The sequence below is a fragment of the Chrysemys picta genome, chromosome 5, assembly GCF_011386835.1.
Source record: "Chrysemys picta bellii isolate R12L10 chromosome 5, ASM1138683v2, whole genome shotgun sequence".
NCBI classification, from domain to species: domain Eukaryota; kingdom Metazoa; phylum Chordata; order Testudines; family Emydidae; genus Chrysemys; species Chrysemys picta.
In genome coordinates this window covers 86,812,496-86,831,225 of record NC_088795.1, presented here as the reverse complement: position 1 = coordinate 86,831,225, position 18,730 = coordinate 86,812,496, and the positions used below count along the sequence as shown (strand labels likewise).

Here is an 18,730-nt window from a genome sequence, read left to right as displayed (position 1 = left end):
TGGCCAATTTGCACAAAGCCAGGCAGGCTGCTGGCATCTCAGATAAAAATACTCTGCGCTGCAATGAAATGCCTCCAGCAAGGACCCCCTCAATGCTCTCTCTTTCCTCAGGGAGCTTGTGCGGGAGTGCCTTTCGCACCGCTTGCCAACTAACAGCGTGAAATGCAGTGACGGAGGGAAGCGTCAGACAGCGGCCAGCACCGCATGGTTTCACGAAACCCTGATGGAGTTAATAAAATAATAATATTCGCACCGTTCTAAGGAGACACAGACTCCAACTCCGGACGGGTCCGCGCTGGGAGCGTAACAGGCACCGCAGCGACCCACAACCCCAGTGTCCGTGACCCGCCCTCCCCCAGCGCAGCTACCTTCAGCCCACACGGAGCCCGGGCGCACGGCGGGGGTCAGGGGCTGCAGCGCCCGGTGCCGCGGGATCCAGGCCGCGAGCAGAGGCCGCCCCACCCCCGCAAATAGGAACTGAAAACGGAGAGTAGCGCGCGCCCCACGCGGAGCTGGGGAAGCCCCCGGGCCGCGCCCCTCACTCCGACTCCGCAGCTTAGAGACCCCCGGAAAGGCGGCCTCCCGCCCAAGTCCCCACAGCCCACCACGCCCGGAAGCCACGCCCCTCCCGCTCTCACCTACGCCGGGCTCACACGGGCGGGGCAGAGCCGGGGGTGGGGGTGGGTCTGGCTGGGACCCTGCGGCGGCGGAGGCGGCCCCAGAATAGCGAGTCGCACCGAGAAGCGCAGAACCTGCCGCCCCCACCGCACAAAGCCATTACATCATCTCAGCGCGCCGCGCCCTGACCTTTCCATTCTGACCCCTGACCCCGGGAGCGCGCTCTCGGCTCCAATCGCGCTCCGCCTTCCGGGGCACGGCCGGCGCCACCGCCGCGTCCCAATAGATGCGTCCGCCGAGCGGTGATGACGCAGACGTGTGTTGATGTCTGAGAGGACAGCGGCTCGCGCTCCTTACTTCCTGTTTCCAAGCAGAGCCCGGGGCTGAGGGCACCGAAACCGGCCCCGCCAGCGGCCGGGCAGCGCTGCGTTCTCCCCCTCGGGGCGGCGGGAGGCGGGCGCTGGGTGGCCCGGGCGCCGCGGGGAGGATGAACTGGCTGTTCCCCCTGTCCAAGGGCGGCGGCTCCTCCTCGTCCCCCGCGGCCCCGCTCCCCGCCCTCACCAGCCTCCAGCAGCAGAAGCAGCGGCAGATTGAGTCCCTGCGCAGCGCCCATTCCGCGTGAGTGACCGGCGAGGTGGGCGGGAATCACTCCGGAGCCTCCCCCGTTATTTCCCTCCCGGGCTGCCCTGCCTCCCCCCCCCTTTCACCTCCGGCGGTACCTGTCTCTCCCCCCGCGCTGATTCCACTACGGGCTGCGTCTGCTTCTGTCTCCGGGAAGCCCGAGAGCAGCCCCCGCCCCAGTGTTACTCGGCGCCGCCCCGCGGGCTGGCGAGTCCGGCGGTGCAGAGAACCGTTCTGTGACTGTGAGCCCTGCGAAGTCCACCTGGGCCACCAGAGGCAAGCTTGGGGTTCCTTCTCCTGCATCATCGCCAGGGGTAGTGCTAGATTCTGTGGCAAACGTGCATCCTTATCCCCTTCCTGCCTTTGCGCATCTGTAAAGGATGGACCCTCCCTCCAATTAATCCTTAAGCGGTTCCGTCAACGATGCAGGGGACTAGCTGTGCCCTCCTTTATTTTGGCTGTTCATGAATAAAAAGTAACTAATTGAATGTTGTTGCTAATTTAGATGAGGTAGTGGTATCTGTTTCCTCTTGTCATATTGATGCAAAAACATAACAAAAGTGACTAAAGTTGTGATACTTACGAAAGCCGTAATGTGGAGGTAGTTGGACTAGCACATCTGTTTATAAAAGTATAATTTATTCTCTTAAACCTAAGCTGCATTAGTGTGGACATTTTTGTACAGATATGAATGCCTCCACACTGGTGGGTTTTGTAAAACCCTCCTACTGTAGACAAAGTATTGCAGTGCAAAATTTAACACTCAGTTTGTTCTCTTATCAAAGAGAAGATTGTGAGGCATCATGGTCCTGATGTATTAGTACCTTCACAGGTACCTGGAACTAAAGGGCTCTTCTGCTTAGTGGTGAAAGGTATAACAAGAATCAGTGTCTCAAAGTAAAAGTAGGACATATTCACAGTGAAAGTGATCAACTTTTGAAATAAATTCCCAAGGGAAAGTGGTGGATGGGTTCAGATCAAGACTATATGCCTTTCTAGAAGATAAAATTTAGTCAAACACAAGTTATTTGGCCTCAACACAGGGGTAACCATGAAATTCCATGGCCTGTATTACAGAGGAGGTCAACCCCGATGGTCTAAGGAATCCTTTTAAGCTTAAAATCTATTAATTTTACACAGTTGTGGGATTTAGAATGCAATTGACAGCCCAAACCTCCAGATACAATTGTCTATAACAGTGGTTCTCAACCTGTTTATTACTGTGGGCTGAATATGCAGCCCATAAAGTGTTACCTGGGCTTCAGGTTGAGAACCACGGTACCCCCCCACCTAGTCCCCCTCTCCCAAACCCCTATACCCAGCGCTCTCAGCCCAGGACTCCTCCACAGAGTGGAGCCAAGAGCAGAACACAGGGCAGGGATCTCAGACCCTGCTGCTGCGCAGGGCCAGGGAGCAGCGAGAACCCGAGACTCCGACCCTGCCGCTGTGCAGAGTCAGGGGTGGGGAGGAGCAGCCAGGACCCCGGAGCCTGATCCTGCCACTGCGTGGAGTCATGGGGGAGGCAGGTGGGACACCATAGCCCAACCCTGCCTCTCTGCAATGCCAGGCGGGGAGCCCACAGCCCGACCCTGCTGCTGTGCGGGGCCGGGCAGCAGCTTGCAGCCTGGACCCGGACCTTGGTGCTGTGCTTGGAGCCCACAGCCTTTCTCCCAGCCCCTCAGTGCCCCCGATACAGCTGGAGGGGCCATGGGGAGGAAGGAAAGTAATATCCAGCTGAAGGCAGCAAATGGGGAGTGGAGAGGGAACAAAGAACAGTGCAAAGCCTGACACAGAAGGAGCAAAATTACAGAGATTTGAAGTGGTGAGAAGCTTAATTTCCATGTGATAGTAGATAGAGACCCATTATGGGGAGTTGCATAATTAAATTGATGGGCAGTGAAGATAAGTTTTTGGCTGCACTTTATGTGGACTAAAGGCATGCTGTGCGTATGTTTCGGAGGCCAACAATGAGAATGTTGCAATTGTCAACTGTCAAACACAGTTTCAGAACATCTTTTACAATTACTTGTTTCATGATGAGATTCCACTTGATTAAATAGTGGCCCTTCAGTGAGTATCACTGCTCTGTCCCCTAGAGAAGATCTTGGAGCGTGTGACTGTTTATCCCCCAAATTGCAGACTTTTCTATTAATATCTGTGCAGTTTCTACAGGAATGACTGTTTTGTCTTTAAACATTTCTTCGTTATTTATAATCTGAACACTGAAGCACACAGTTCCTGTGTCTGAGAACCTGAAAGTGAAACTAACTAGAAATAGGACAGAGTGACTAATCAATTTACATTATAGTGGTGGTAGTGCAATAACAAAAGATGAATAACCTTCTTTTATTAGCAAACAAGATACTTTTAGCAACACAAGTAAGACATTTTGTTTTAAATATGACTTCCAGTTTGAAAGTGTCTTTTATATATGTGTGCATTTCACTTTCCCCTGTTAGTCTGTCAAAAATGACATGCTATGGGTTTATCGTACTAGATTAAATTTTAATAACTCTTAAAATAAACTGTAACACAACTGTGCAAGAATGACTCTTTCTATAGCTAGCTCACGTAGCTCTTGTATAACACTTCAACTACAGATAAAATATGCTACGTAAAATTCATCTATTATGCCAAAGCCATAGCACATCACTTTTGACAGGCTAATAGGAAAAGTTTCAATGAATTGATGAAGTGGGTATTTAATTTATCATAAACTAGGACAAGAAGTTCACACTCTTCTTAGGATATGTTTACACTGCAAAGTTGCCGACAAAACTTTTGTCTTTCATGGGTACTTTAAAAAGCCGCCCCGCAAAAGACAAAAGTTTTGCCGACGCAGCGCTCTCCTGCCGACAAAGCTAATGCCACTCACAGGACTGGAAATATTTTGTTGGCAAAAGTGCTGACAAAGTACTGACAAAGAGCGTTCGCACATGCTGACTTTTAGCGACAAGGTTGTGTCGACACAGGCCTAGTCTTCACTTACCAGCTGGTCCAGCGGCACGTCATCGATGTTCTGGGATCGATTTATCGCGTCTGGTTAAGACGCGATAAATCGATCCCGGATCGATCCCGGAAGTGCTCACAGTCGGCGCCGGTACTCCAGCTCGCCGAGAGGAGTACGCGGCGTCGACGGGGGGAGACTTCCGGCCGCGTCTGGACCGCGGTAAGTTCGGACTAAGGTACTTCGAATTCAGCTACGTTATTAACGTAGCTGAATTTGCGTACCTTAGTCCGAAGTCCGGACTAAGTGGGGACCAGGCCACAGCCTTGTCATTAAAAGCTGCATGGTGTAGACAAGCCATTAGTCTTGTTGTTTCAGTCTGCCTGGCTACACACTGAAACAAAGGCAACCAGGAATCTGTTCATAGTATGAAGATTATCTTTGCAATTAGAAGGATTAATTACGTTTTGGGGAAATGGAGATGACATTAAATTTACAAAGCCTGGATTTTTCTAGTGCCTTTATGTACACTGCCGGCAGTCATGTGTCTTAAAAATTCACAACCGTCCTTCTCTTTTTAAATTTATCTAGGTCAGCATTCTGTGAAGATGTTAAGTAATTGCAACAATTTGTTTTCATTCATTTTTAACAAGTATAGTAGAAAAACAAATCAAAGTAATGTCTGTAAGCTTGTGAATGTTGTACTTATTATTAATTGGAGTCTAACAATTTTTTCCTTTATAGCATTGCCGAAATACAGAAAGATGTGGAATATAGGTTGCCATTCACCGTAAACAACCTGACAATTAATATTAACGTGTGAGTAGCACAAGATCTACTTAAACACAACTTTAGGAACTTAAAATCTTTCCTTGTAAATAGTAACAATAATAAAACTTAAGGCCCCATTCCTGCAAACGCTTACAGATGTGCTTATCTTTACTGTACTAGTAAATGCTCAAAGTTAAGCACATGTCATATTTTCAGGCTCCGTTCCAAAGCAAGCCTACATTTTTTTCAGCAAGAAGCTAAGTCACATAAAATGGCAAGCAGTTTCTAAAGTTTGAATTGAATTACTAACTAATAGAAACTTTTATTTAATTCTCTTTATTCTCTGTACTACAACATCAGTCATACAAGATCATTATTTCATTCATATTTTCTACTGTAAATTGAGTTTTTTACAGTGTTTCCTCTGAATTTGCATGCTATGGTCTCTGACACCCTAGGCTGTTCTAGTTGCACATTTTTACTGTTTTAGTCTAGAGCATTTGCTCTGGTTCCTGGTCACATAGGCTAATTCTCCTGTGGTTCCCAGGGCATCGCCCTTTTCTCTCCAAGGGCTTGTCTACATGGGACATTAGTGGCAAGCCAGGGTGTGCATCTGTGGCACACTAGCTTGCCACATGGTAATGTCCTGTGTAGACCTGTTCCAGTGCACTAAAAGTTCCATAGTGTACTTTCACCTGCTGCTGTTTGAAACAGGAGTACGTATAAGTGCATTTCCAAACTTTTAGTGCATTGGAGGGTCCACAATGCAAGCTGTAGATTCACACCCTGGCTTGCTGCAGTGTGTCTCCTGTTGTAAGCAAGCCCGAAGTTTGTATGTCGCAAAACACCATGGAGGTATTTAAGCCTATTTAGCAGCACTTGAGAATACAATCTGCTCTCTCCTTTTCTGAGTCCAATTGCCCTCCTCAGTACCATTTAACATTCTGATTAACATTGTGTTCCTTTTATTGAAGAGACATCATGCAGTTTTTTTTCCTGCTATTTAAACTGATCTGATCCCAGAAAAGAAGTATTCAAAGAGGTCACCATTCATATTACTGACTCATTGCTGACTCTTTTTTTTCCACAAATTTAATAACATATCTGAAGTAAAAATCCCTCTTATGCACCTCTCTCTGTCTGCATAGTTTTTCCTGTTAGGAAGTAGAAGTATCTGATATTTTTTCTTAATGCAACAGATTTCTAATAAGACAAGCTTATCACAGACAGTTAAAAATGCCAATAATAATAAAGTATTTTTGTGTTTACAGCTTGCTTCCTCCTCAGTTTCCTCAAGAAAAACCAGTGATCAGTGTTTTCCCGCCAATAAGACATCACTTAATGGACAAACAAGGAGTGTATGTGGCATGTCCATTAATAAGCAATGTATGTATAATTTCCCTAACGGTTATATAACAGATTTTATATATGTAGCACTCTGACTTCTCTAGTACATCTGACAACAAATTACTAGGAATACAAAACTTAATCTATATGTGCTTTGTGTAAAAACAAAGAAACACACAGTATTCCTTACTAATCATTCAGAACAACTTCTGTTGCACTACTGTAAGCTTCAGTGACTTGGATGGTTACTGTAGGGTTTCTTAAATATGGATAGTACCATGTGTTGTGACTTAATTCTGATTTGCAAAGATGTCTTCCTGCTTTGTTGTGAAATTGTTGTAATCTAAAATTAGATTACTTTGCCATTTACTGATGCATGCAACACTAAGCAGGTCTTAAAGATGTTAGCTATCCCAAATAACACGTCTTTCATTTGTTTTCTCTGCCAGACCAGGTATATATCGGAGTTGTTTTATTACAGTTCATTTTGGGAATTTCCTAGAAAGAATTTTCCACTGTCATTTTTGGATACTTTGAAATAACAGAGCCAATTTTGTACTTTTGACTCTTTGAATGGCTTTTTATTTCAGATTGTGTTAACTTATTGAGCTTTCAGATGAGCATTAGGTCTGTTTAGTCATCTTTCTATCAAACAATTTCATATATAGATAACCCATATCTGATAATGGAACATATACATAGATTTCCAGCACCCACTCAGAGCTCAGGAGACTTCAACTCATAAAGAAATGACTTATTAAAAACCCTAAGGGCTTGTTTACACACATTTTGAGTTACCACATTAGCTATCTGTTTCTGGACTGTTACACAACCTTCTAATGTGGATGCAATTATACATGAGTTATAACTCATGTTTAGGCATATTCATATGATATTGCTGTAACGATGCAGCCTCTGGCAGGACACAACTGAGAGTATGAATTCAGGACAAATTGCTTAGAACAGTGCAGTTACAGCCCAAGGCGGGGTTTCCTTTACTATTAAGGCACACCAAACCAGCCAAACAGAGAGGACTTCGGTCTCACTCCACTGGCTAACCATAAGTCATACAAGCAATTCCCTTAGACACTCCAGTTTCCCATTATCACCACCAGTACCACTTGTTATGAGGACGAATGGTTATGAAAACCAATACCTCAGTAAAAGAAAAAAGGTTCTCCTGCTCCCAAAGGACCAAGCCCCAGATCCAGATCAATATATGTCAGATCTTACCCACAAATCACACTATTGCCAATTCTTTAGAATCTAAAATCTAAAGGTTTATTCATAAAAGAAAGAAATATAGATGAGTTAAAATTGGTTAAATTGAATCAATTACATACAGTAATGGCAAAGTTCTTGGTTCAGGCTTGTAGCAGTGATGGAATAAACTGCAGGTTCAAATCAAGTCTCTGGAGTACATTCACAGCTGGGATGGGTCATTCAGTTCTTTGTTCAGAGCTTCAGTGTAGGAAAGTTCCTCCAGAGGTAAGAAGCAGGATTGAAGACAAGAAGGAGGATTTGCAGCTGCCTTTTATAGTCTCTTGCCACGTGGCCTGTGCTTCCTTTGTTCCAAAAACAAACTACCCAGCGCATGGCATGGAAAAACCTTAGAGTTCTGTCCATAGACATGTCTCTGCATGCCTTGCTGAGTTACAAGGTGTATCTGCCTTCTCTCAATGGGTCAGTTGTATAGCTGATGGTCCTTAATGGGCCATCAAGCAGGCTAGGCAGTGCTGATGCCAAATTGTCTGGGTGTCACCCAGAAGCATAGCACAAGTTTGAAATACAGACAGTTTAGAGCTAATACTTATAACTTTAAATACAAAAATGATACACAAGTACAGATAGCAGAATCATAACCAGCAAATCATAACCTTGTCATAGACACCTTATTTAACCTCCTTTGTACAAGATTTGGTGCCACTATATGACCTTGGTTGCAAAAATTATCTATACCGTCACAGTTTATGTCAGTAACATCACAATTGCATTCAAAAGAAATCATGCACTTCTTTTTTGTTGAGCTTCTTTGGTACTTTAGGGGCGTGCTAAATATAATATAGCTTTTGTTCTCTACCAGTTCACAATGCACTCTGACCTTGGAAAAATTATTCAGAGCTTACTGGATGAGTTTTGGAAGAATCCTCCAGTTTTGGCTCCTAGTTCAACATCGTTTCCATAGTAAGTATACATAAAGGTAAAATTGAGAGATCAGACCATTTTCAAGTGTATGCAAAACCTGGACAAGTAATTTCCAGATTCATCTTTAGATTTTCTTAGGAAATGTATGAATGTAACTGTATGTCAAGGAACAAGCTGGAAATAATTAGTATGTAAATTAGTTGGAGGAGAGGCAAAAAGTTCAAAAAATGGTTTTATTTCAGACTGGAAATATATAATTCAGCCAATTGATAGGCATGGATCTGTCCACTTAGGGTCAATTTTAAAATTATAAATATAGTTGGCTTTCCTGTATTAGCATGTTAATTTGATTTTAGTGCTTTTATGTTTCTGAAGATTAATGAATGTGTATCAATAGCAAAACAAGCATTTCAGGCAATGATTCCTGTAAGCAGTTGTTTGTTCCTGGATGCCCTGCTGATGACTTCAGGATCTGAAACTCCCAAACTTTAATTCATTTGAGAATCTGTCAAATAGATAATTAGATTAAAATATGCACAGCAGGCCCTAGACACTATAGCCTTGTCCATACTTCAGAAACTATTGAACACTGACAAGCAATGTCATATGCAATTTTGAATTTTAAAAAGTTAATCACTTCAGAAACTGCTTAAAAGCTTTATCTGTTGCTGATGCGCTTAAGTTTTGTAGGGTGAACAAACCCTAGTAGACATTTCAACTCAGTTTTTTTTAAGGGCTTCTTAGTGGAAACCAGGTTTAAATTGATGTTTTCGCAAACTTCTGAGAAGCATAAAACTTGAGTTCACATTTGCAATTGGCTCTACATCAAATCTGAGAGTATATAACTTTGTTTTTCAACTCTTTACCAGGATAGAGAGAGAATTGAACTTACTTCATTGTGAAAAGCTTTCTAAGTATTATTGTATAAATAGCAACATACGGTAAAGTATCTCTTGCAGAATTATCATTTTTATTATTCTCACTTTTATTATTACTTTTGAGATAATAAATACTTGTGTACTACTTCAAAAGCTCAACAACTAAGTACCTTGCATGTGTGCTAGTAATTTCAGATGTATTATTAAAATATCATAAATGAACAGTAAACAATTAGTTGCTGATGGTAAATTTTTTGTTTAGTCTTTACAGTAAACCAGCTGGAATGCCTCCTTATACTCCTCAGGGTTTTCCGTTTCTTCCTCCATACCCCCCACAAGAAACAAATAGATCTATAGCTTCTGTGCCAGTTGCTGACTCAGGTTATACTACAGACAAACCCGCTGCTCCATCCTATGGCTTGATCACAGACCTGCCATTACCTGTTCCAACAACAGAAGCACTATTACAGGTTTGTATGTGTAGTGAGATTTAACATTTAAGCAGTTAACACCTACATCCCTCAAAGCTAGTCCAGACATTGAATATAAATCCTTCTCAGGGCAGATGTGTGCTGAGGCAACCATTCTCGCTATGGCAAGGGCTTTTTAGATGGGATTAGAAGCAAAAGAAAGAAATTACTATTCAAAGTTTAAATAATGCTTTTAAACTTCTGTTCAGGTGGGCCAGAATGGCTTCACTTACAAGATGCCTGATGTTCCTGATGCATTTCCAGAGCTCTCAGAATTAAGGTAAGATCTTGGAGAGAGAAGTAGTTATTTTGTGGTAATGCATATGACAATTACTACTTGAACTGGAAAAGATTTTTTTTTCTTGTTGCTAGATAACCACCAAAAAGTTTCATTAGAAGAAAATAGTACTCATATTTACCATGACTTCCTTAATTTCTGTGGGTTGCTACATATCTTTTATTAACTCAGGTTTTTTTCTTGCTCAGGATTTTTTAATAGGAAAATATATTGGGAACTATAGGTAAATGCTGTCTTACATTACTCTGACAAACTATAGAAGAGTCTCTTGCTGTGTCCTTCAAACTGTTTTCCTGTGCATCACCAGGCACCCAATAAGTGTAACATCTGGAAAAAGAAAGAGTCACAAAAAAAGGCAGGAAGGCATATACTGTATTAAGGCAGCATACAGCAGTCCCCCATAGAAAAGACTTCCACTTTTGTGAATATTTATAACTTACATTGTAAATACTTGCTGTTACAATAAACATTTATCCATACTGCATAGATACTCAGACACTTCCACTTGACTGACTGTTTGTTATTTTAAGCTGTGGCAAGGCATTAACAGTTAGCCTTCACTGGAGAATTTCCTTCAGGCTTTTAAAACAGCCTCCCAAGCCAGATATATCTGTCTGAAAGAAATGGACTCCTCAATTAAATTAGTCTCAGACAATGGATTTGCTCACCTTCTGATGTCCTACTCTTAACCCCTGTTGTAATAGTTGACTAAACCAAAAACTCTTTCTTGTAGAATGCAAATCAGTTGACCTTTCCTATACATTTCCAGGTTTTGGCAGGATGAACAACAGATTCTGAGGGTCTCTGGAAACAGAGAATTCCCTCTTAAGGGTGTGTCAAAAGTTATGCAGGCTGTCAACAAGCAGTTTATATATGAGGCTTGTAAGCACTAGTAGCATATGTTTATAAATAGCAAAGAGGGTTCATTTGGTTTTTTCTTATTTTTAAGAAACATTACCAGCAAATCTGAGCCTTCCAAGATGACTAAAGAGAAATGTGGACTCAATGAATCATCTCCTAAACTTTTCCATAGGGCTCCAGAATTTGCCAACAATATTATGTTTCTAGTCTAATTTCTCAAATTGTGTTGCATCGGAACTAGATAACACATTAGGAGCACAGTAAGGAAGTAAAGATTGAAACTAAAGGCACTAATACACCACCTTTCAAAGCCTGTCCACTGCAGATGGTAGGTTTCATTTTTGATTGGCCTTTTGCTGTATATCCTTTTCTTTTTTTAATCCAGTATACCACAGCTGACAGATATGAACGAGCAGGAGGATATTTTGCTGGAACAGTTTGTGAATCTGCCCCAGCTGAAGCAAATCATAATGGATAAAGATGACTTAGTGAAAAGCATTGAAGAGTTAGCAAGTAAGACTTCAACATATTTATAACTATGGGTGTGTTTTCAGAACTGTAGTCTCTTAAAATTAAACAGCTTATTTATTTTACAGAAAAAAATTTACTGTTGGAACCCAGTCTAGAGGCGAAAAGGCAAACAGTGCTGGATAAAGTAAGTGAATAAAAATAAATTTTCTAGAAAAGAAATAGCTGAAATGTTCGTTGTTTTTAAGAAATATTTTTCCCCCCCTAGTATGAACAGCTTACTCAGATGAAAGCCACCTTTGAGAAGAAGATGCAAAGGCAGCATGAGCTTAGTGAGGTATAACTTTTTTATTTTCATGTTGTCTTTTGAATAACATTCTACAAATTATGGACAAAAGTATAATAAAAAATTTAAAGAATATTCTTCTGGCCAGATTCTGCTTTTATGTTAGTGTGCATGGCTCCCATGATTTGAGTAAAGTGGAGCTATGTACTATTTCTGTAACAGTCAGTTCTTAGGTGTAAAGTTAGCTTAAAAACAAAACAGAAGGTGGTAGTACAACCAAGATTCTATTTCACATTCAGTGGTACAGTAGCAAAAAATCTGTCAGATGCTGAGTGATAGTGCCATTAGAATTGTTCCTGACAAATTTGGTCAATGGCAGGTATTGGGGAGAGAGATTGACCAAAAAAAAAATTCATTAACTAAGCCAGTTAGCAAGATGATTTAATCAAACTCTTCATTGTGATGAGAGGAGTTGTAACAGACTAGATGATAAAATCAAGAACACAGTTAAAACCTAGCTAAGAGTTCTAGACCAGGCACTATAAACTTACCTCAGGGGAAAGAACACCAGGGCCAAAGTCCAGCTTAGATCTCCACATAATATGTATAAAAGTACCAACTATAAGTAAGTCATTCTCACTTAATAATATCAGTATCACAGTTTAACAAGACTTGACTATTTTCAAGTGCAGCTAAAGTGTGTTACAAAAATAGAGATGTGGCCAGCGTAATTGGCTTTGAGCCTAGCTGGATAAAGAAAAGGTGACAGGAGTTGGTTAGCTGAAAAGTTGGTTTTGAGCTGGCATAAAACTTTTCTTCTTTGTCAAATTGGTGTTTAGTCAGGAAAAATATCAGTATGTTCAGCTTAAATTTCCCTTTGTCTTGATGCATTCAGTTATTTTGTTTCACATAGATACCAATTTACAGCTACAAGCATGTTGCTGGGACTAGAAGAATAAACTATTTTTTTAACAGGATTCCTCCTAGAAAAAGTAAACTAAATTATTCAGTCAGTTGTATTCCAAAGGTAGCTGAAAGCCATGATTATAAAGATTTTGTACTTTCACCTGGCTCCACTTACTCAGGTTCATGACCAGTCCTTAAGTTTCTGGCGTGAACTTCAAGTGTGAAGCCTATTGATTACTTTTTATATTTTGCTTTAGAGCATCTTTTAATAATGACTTCTAGAAACAGTGATCTCAAAGGCCTTGGGGACCCTGCAGTCAGATCTGTGAGGGTGGGCTTTAACAAACACACACAGCATCACTGAAATCAGTGGAGCTCTGCACAGGTGTAAGGGTAAGTCAGCCCAAATCAGTTACTCTGCCAAATGTCGTCTTCATTCTGTGTTCCCGTCTAGATTTTTTTTATCAATTTAAACATTCACTGATTCCTGTAGGTGGCAAATTTCTAAGTTGCTTAGCAGTCTTAATTTTAAGATACTACAGTAATGTTCTCTCCCACACCCATAAGCTGTTTTCATGCATTCCTTTATCTATCTTGTGTAAAATAAACATGGTTTTCAATGATCATTTAACATTAGCAGGAAACTTTTTTTCCTCAGAGTTGCAGTTCCAGTGCTTTGCAGGCCAGACTGAAAGTAGCTGCTCATGAAGCCGAAGAGGAGTCTGACACTATTGCAGAAGATTTCTTGGAAGGAAAAATGGAAATAGATGACTTTCTTAGTAGCTTCATGGAAAAGAGAACTGTATGTAGTATACTCTCGAGCTGAAATTAATTGTACAAATGGGGTGTATGAAACCAGTATTTATCACTTTTAAGAGTGGAGCAATTCTGTGATTCAGAATGCTGGATTCTGTGACCTGCTGCACACTTCTTAAAAGTCTTAACTAATTATGCTGATTCTTCCAAGATGGCAACATGTCTTATATAGCTTGTCAGTAACATTAGAAATGGTTTGTAGTTTTGTAAATTCACTTTCACGTACTTGAACTCTAGCTTATTCTTGTATGTGCCTTCTATATACTCCTTTTTATTATGCCCAGTTCCCCTAATCTTAGAAGGTGCTTTGTGACAGAGCCTTGCATCTCCTGTGGTTTTGTCACACTCCGATAGCAGTGACCCTTTAACTTACTTTGCTCTCTGTGTGTGTATATATATATTATGTCTCATTGACCAAAAAAAAAAAACAAAAAAAAAAACAGTGCACCCTCCCCCTTTACAGCTTAGCACATATATATATATTTTGTGTGTGTGCTAAACTGTAAAGGGGGAGGGTGCACTGTTTTTTTTTGTGTGTTTTTTGGTCAATGAGACATAATGTCATTGTTACAAGGTGGACAGAAATGCGTATGCATGATGAAATGTAACCTTCCATCCCATTTTTTGAGCAAAAGCAATGAGATGTATCTTTGAGTGAGCCAGGTAATACTTAGTCCTGACTCAGTGCAGCGGACTGGACTAGATGATCTATTTAGGTCCCTTCTAGTACTACATTTCTGTGATTTCTCCCACATATAGTATTGTCCTCCCATTCTTGCACAGAAATAAGGAAGAAAACCAGTTGGGCAGTTTTAAGAGGGGTAAGGAAGAGACAGGATATGTAGAATAATGTGCTATGTTAAGAGTCTCAACCTCATAACTTTTAAATTTCCTTAACTCTTTAAGGATGAAATAATAGAGCATAATTAAAATTGATAGTCTTAAAATATGGTTCCTGATCACTGCACATGCTCTTGGTCTCTGTTCTTGTTTCCTGCAGATAAATCATAGTAAAGTCATCTAATGATACTGTAAATATTTCCCTAATTACTTTTCTACATAAGCAACTGCTTCAGGAGTGTTCTTGCAAATATGAGTGAATTTTGGTGGAATTGCTGGTAGGGAAGTGGTCCACAGGTCAGTCTCTCTTAAGATTCCATGAAATAGGCAACTTTTGAACTAAAAAAGAAAGAAATAGAGATTAGGTGTATAGAATAAAAAAATGAAACATAGCAGGTTATTCTTTTCAGAGCTAACTGGTCCACTTTGTTTGTGTTTTAGATTTGCCACTGTAGACGAGCCAAAGAGGAGAAACTTCAACAGGCAATAACAATGCACAGCCAATTTCATGCTCCACTATAGGTAAACTGCTGCATGAAGGCAAACTTCCACACACTTTGCATTACCTTCATAGCACTTACTCTATATTTACTAACTGCAAATTGTCATGTTAACATTATTAGTATTTCCCATAACATTTCTTGATGTAGATCAATTTCAAGTCAAAATTCCTTGTTTGTCTGTTTCTATACAAAGGAAGGAAATAGTTGGTATTTTCAAAAAGTGTGGGTTGGGGAGAACATCTACTTCCTGAAATACATATCTGTAACTGGAGGGAGGGAAGGAACTGCAAAATAGCTTTTTAGGAGGTTAAACTGTCTAATTATAGAAATTTTTGTCTTCATAGACTTTCCTGCAAACTAGACCTGCCAAGAGAAGAGTGAACAAACCCAACAAAGCACATTTTCTAACACCTATTTGCAAATAAGCATTTCATCATAAATGGTTGTATTTATAGAACAGATTGTATACAGTGCTGGGACTGTTTTGTACAAATTAGAATGACTCTTTATATTCTCATTTTATTCAAGAAATCCTTCTATTGCAATCTTTGCACTAATATTTCTTGTATTTATTGTTGATAGTCCTTACCATATTTAAGTTCCTGCTGCTATTCTGCCATTCTTTAGAGATTAAATATCTAAACAAGTAACTTTGGCTAGCTTTGTACATTTTATAAAACATAATTCATACCTTTTTGTATTTTGAATTTGAAACATTTGCTTGGGTTACTTTATGAAGACTCTTGAGGATGATGAACTTTGTGGGGAGGAGATTGGTAACGCTTTTTATAATTGTCAGTGAAATATCAGACTTCCCTTCCTTGATGCCAAAAATCAACATCAGTTTATTTTTATTTCAAATAATATCAAATTAAACGTTGCCTGCATCCTGTTGAATAAGTAGAATCAGTTTAAGGAACGGATGCTTTGGAAAAATATTATACCAGCAGTCTGTAAATATACTATCTATTATACTAAGAGTACAAATGGACTCTTCATTCTGAAGTGACAAGGCACCCATCACTGTAACTAGCTACAGAGCTTTCAGCCAGACATCATCTTTCATTTTAAGCAAAACCAAAGGAATTTGTTGTTGCACAACATAAAAAAAAAAAAATCAGGCCACCTTTTTACATAATTTTGGTGGTGTTTATTGTCTTTCATCTGAGGAACTCAAAGCACTTTACAAGCTTTAATTTAATTCTCAATTCCCTTTTGAGGTGGTAGTTACCTGGATTTAATATACAAGGAAACTGACTTTTCAGTGGCTGTGCAGTGAGTCATGGTAAGGGCCATGAATGGAACCCTTATCTGGTGATTTCTAGATCTTTGTCCTTTGATCACTAGACCTGTTTGTCAGGTGCGCTTCCTTTTAGGGGAGGGGATATATATTTAATATGCATGAACTGCAAATTACAAACAAAGTTCTACAGGTGAAAAATGCAACCCTAAGTACTTTTTTTTTTTTTTTTTTTTAATGTTCTAGTCTGTCTTGCCACTGAATTGAGTCATGAAGTGAAAATACAGATTCTAGAGAAATAGATACATTTGCTACATCCTGAATTTTGGGATAGATTTAGTTACTGCAATTCTGTTTTATTTCTATCATAGTTATAACTTTCTTCAGGAATCTTGATATTGTTCTCTCTCTTCCCCACACCTCTTCTGAAAAGGTGAAGAGAAGCAGGGTGGAAATGCATTAGACTTTCTGAAAAGAGAACTTTTTTCATGATCTTGAGTCTGCAGCTACACTAGTTAATCCTGTCAAATCCGACAAGCTAAACAGGGTTAGACCAGGTCAGTACTTAGAGGTTAGAGTGACATCTACTGGTAGGAAACCTTTAAGTCAGTACTGAATTGAATGCTTCCAGCATTGTGTTAATATAGCCACTGTGTTCCTGGAAATGCTGGGTTTTTTTGGGCTTGAGGTAAAACTTAAATCTGACTCTTTGTAGTCAGTAAAGATCCATTAGCACTTCTTCTTACAAGTGTAGGAATATTAACCCATATATGCTGCCCAAATTTCAAATGGGGTAATATTCTTTTTACCTAAATTACATTGATGGGTGCTTTTTAAATTCATATAGTTACGTGGCAGTTTTATTTAGGAAAACTTATTCTCTGTGCTCTATACTGTGGTGTGCTGTTTTAAACAGCTGCTAATATGGTGGTGGGCAAAGTGATCCCTGAGCATAGTTTCAGTTTGTAAACCAGATAGAGATCTTACAGGATGAGAGGTACTAGGCAAGTGAGAGACTATATGATGATTATATTCCTTGTACCAATTAAAGCATTACCCTTAAAGATGACTTGTATATTTTAATCCTCAAAAAAACATTTGAACATTAAAATGTACAGCTGGGAGAAGTTTTGCCTCAAATATTTTTTTTTGCTGAAAAATGCAGATTTGGATCAGCTAAAACAACTGGTGAATTTGGATTGGTCAATTGGAAAGGGGCACCCGTCAGAGATGTTGAAACAGTTAACTTCAGCATTTTTTAAAGTTAAATGATTCAACTTTTGTTTAAGAAAAATATTTTTGAATTTCCCTCAATTTTATTTTTAAAAACCCTCAATCTAAACTTAAATGTTTTAGATTGACACTCTTTTTTTTTTATATTAGTTCGCCGATAATTTAAAAACATTTTTGTTTCAGGCTGACCTGAAACTTTATTTTATTTTATTTTTTGCACCTGCACCAAATATTACGTTCTTTTGTAGCCCTCAGAGTATGTTCTACACACTGATTAATGAAAGTATGTGGGTGTGACTTTCAAAACAATAAGTAGCTCACAATTTCCCTCTTCCCTTCCCTTCTAGTGCATGTACATTAAGTAGATTTACTGCAACTCCACTCTGAAATAGCTGTCCCATTGAGAGTGCTGGAACATGAAGGCTGCTGTTGGGCCTATGGAAAGTCTGTTTTCTATAATATTGCATGTTCTAGGCCTAATGAAACTTTAGGAAATGCTTAATACAGTATTAGAGAAGACAGACAGACTAATGCCTGTTGACAGCCTGCACTGCATAGCCTCACACTTTGTGCCAAAGTGTATACAGATGTGTTACACCAAGTGAAAAGTGGTGATATTCAGAAAATATTCAGTTCAGTAATTTGCAAATTAGGAACAGAGGACCTAATTTGTCATCAGTATTCCTCTACTTTAGTTGGTTACGTCTGTACTGCAGTAACTGATTTAATTTCTCTATTTGCTGCTGTTTAATGGTAATTACCTTATATTAACTTCCATCTCAGCAGTAACATTTTTTGTATTTAATGTAAATCTCTATCCTTCTCCTTTGGATCAACTGACAGCTGACATGCAGAGCTGAATTCTCTGTGTAGAGGTCATAACACTTCATATATTGAAAAGATTTCTTCCACCTGCAGTATAAAGCAGCGAAGTCAAATACGTTCCTTTGGGAATGTCTCGTATACAACAATAGCTGGCTGACAAGATCTCCCACTGGGATTACACACTCTTGAAAGGGGCCATTATAACATCTGCCATATACTTCCCAATCTGTTTCACATTCTTTTATTCTAAAGTGAGGTTGATAACAAATTTCAAATTTCACCAGCACTATGAGCAACAGACTTTATTAAATATAAGCAGATTGTAAGTTACTAGCTGGGTCAGTTGCATAACCATTTTATAAACAGGTTTGGAATTAATCACATGGTTTTTTGCTCTTCAGATGCTCCTATAGCTGTACCACTTTGGACCTTGGCCAAATACAGGTTAGAAACAGTCAGGGCAAGCAACGGTTTCTTACCAGTCTTCATTACTGCTTCCTTTTAAAGACCTAGGAATATGTCCCTTGAGGCTCAAAAGTAAGTCTGACTATAAACCTTGGGGGAGAAAGTTTAAGGTAGTTGTGTGTATGTACCTGACTGACTAGTGTACATTGTAATATGTGAAACTCTATAAATAAAGCTTTTTAAAATAATCAA

General features: G+C 40.0%; 2 protein-coding genes across 7 annotated transcripts in view; one reads left to right on the top strand and one right to left on the bottom strand.

The window, feature by feature from the left end:
- CNOT7 (CCR4-NOT transcription complex subunit 7) overlaps nucleotides 1–926 on the bottom strand; it is a 29,191-nt gene extending 28,265 nt beyond the window's left edge. Inside the window, exon 1 of one of the 4 annotated variants that reach the window (XM_042841929.2) lies at nucleotides 808–926. The gene's annotated coding sequence lies outside the window, so the exon portion shown is untranslated. Of the gene's footprint in view, nucleotides 1–253 lie in introns of all 4 variants that reach the window. The other 3 variants (XM_005282081.5, XM_024105386.3, XM_042841930.2) reach the window with 3 other exon arrangements.
- On the top strand, nucleotides 903–18,730 carry VPS37A (VPS37A subunit of ESCRT-I). 3 transcript variants are annotated; one of them, XM_065598019.1, is made up of 12 exons: nucleotides 903–1,236; nucleotides 4,931–5,005; nucleotides 6,229–6,343; nucleotides 8,388–8,488; nucleotides 9,590–9,797; nucleotides 10,007–10,077; nucleotides 11,342–11,469; nucleotides 11,553–11,611; nucleotides 11,693–11,761; nucleotides 13,275–13,418; nucleotides 14,714–14,794; nucleotides 15,120–18,730. In XM_065598019.1, exons 1-11 carry the CDS (start codon nucleotides 1,106–1,108, stop codon nucleotides 14,792–14,794), a joined length of 1,182 nt encoding a protein of 393 aa, XP_065454091.1. In that variant the 5' UTR covers nucleotides 903–1,105; the 3' UTR covers nucleotides 15,120–18,730. The 3 variants fall into 3 exon arrangements, with proteins under 3 accessions (XP_065454091.1, XP_065454093.1, XP_065454092.1); XM_065598020.1 differs by having other exon boundaries at nucleotides 978–3,061; XM_065598021.1 differs by lacking the exons at nucleotides 8,388–8,488; nucleotides 9,590–9,797 and having other exon boundaries at nucleotides 926–1,236.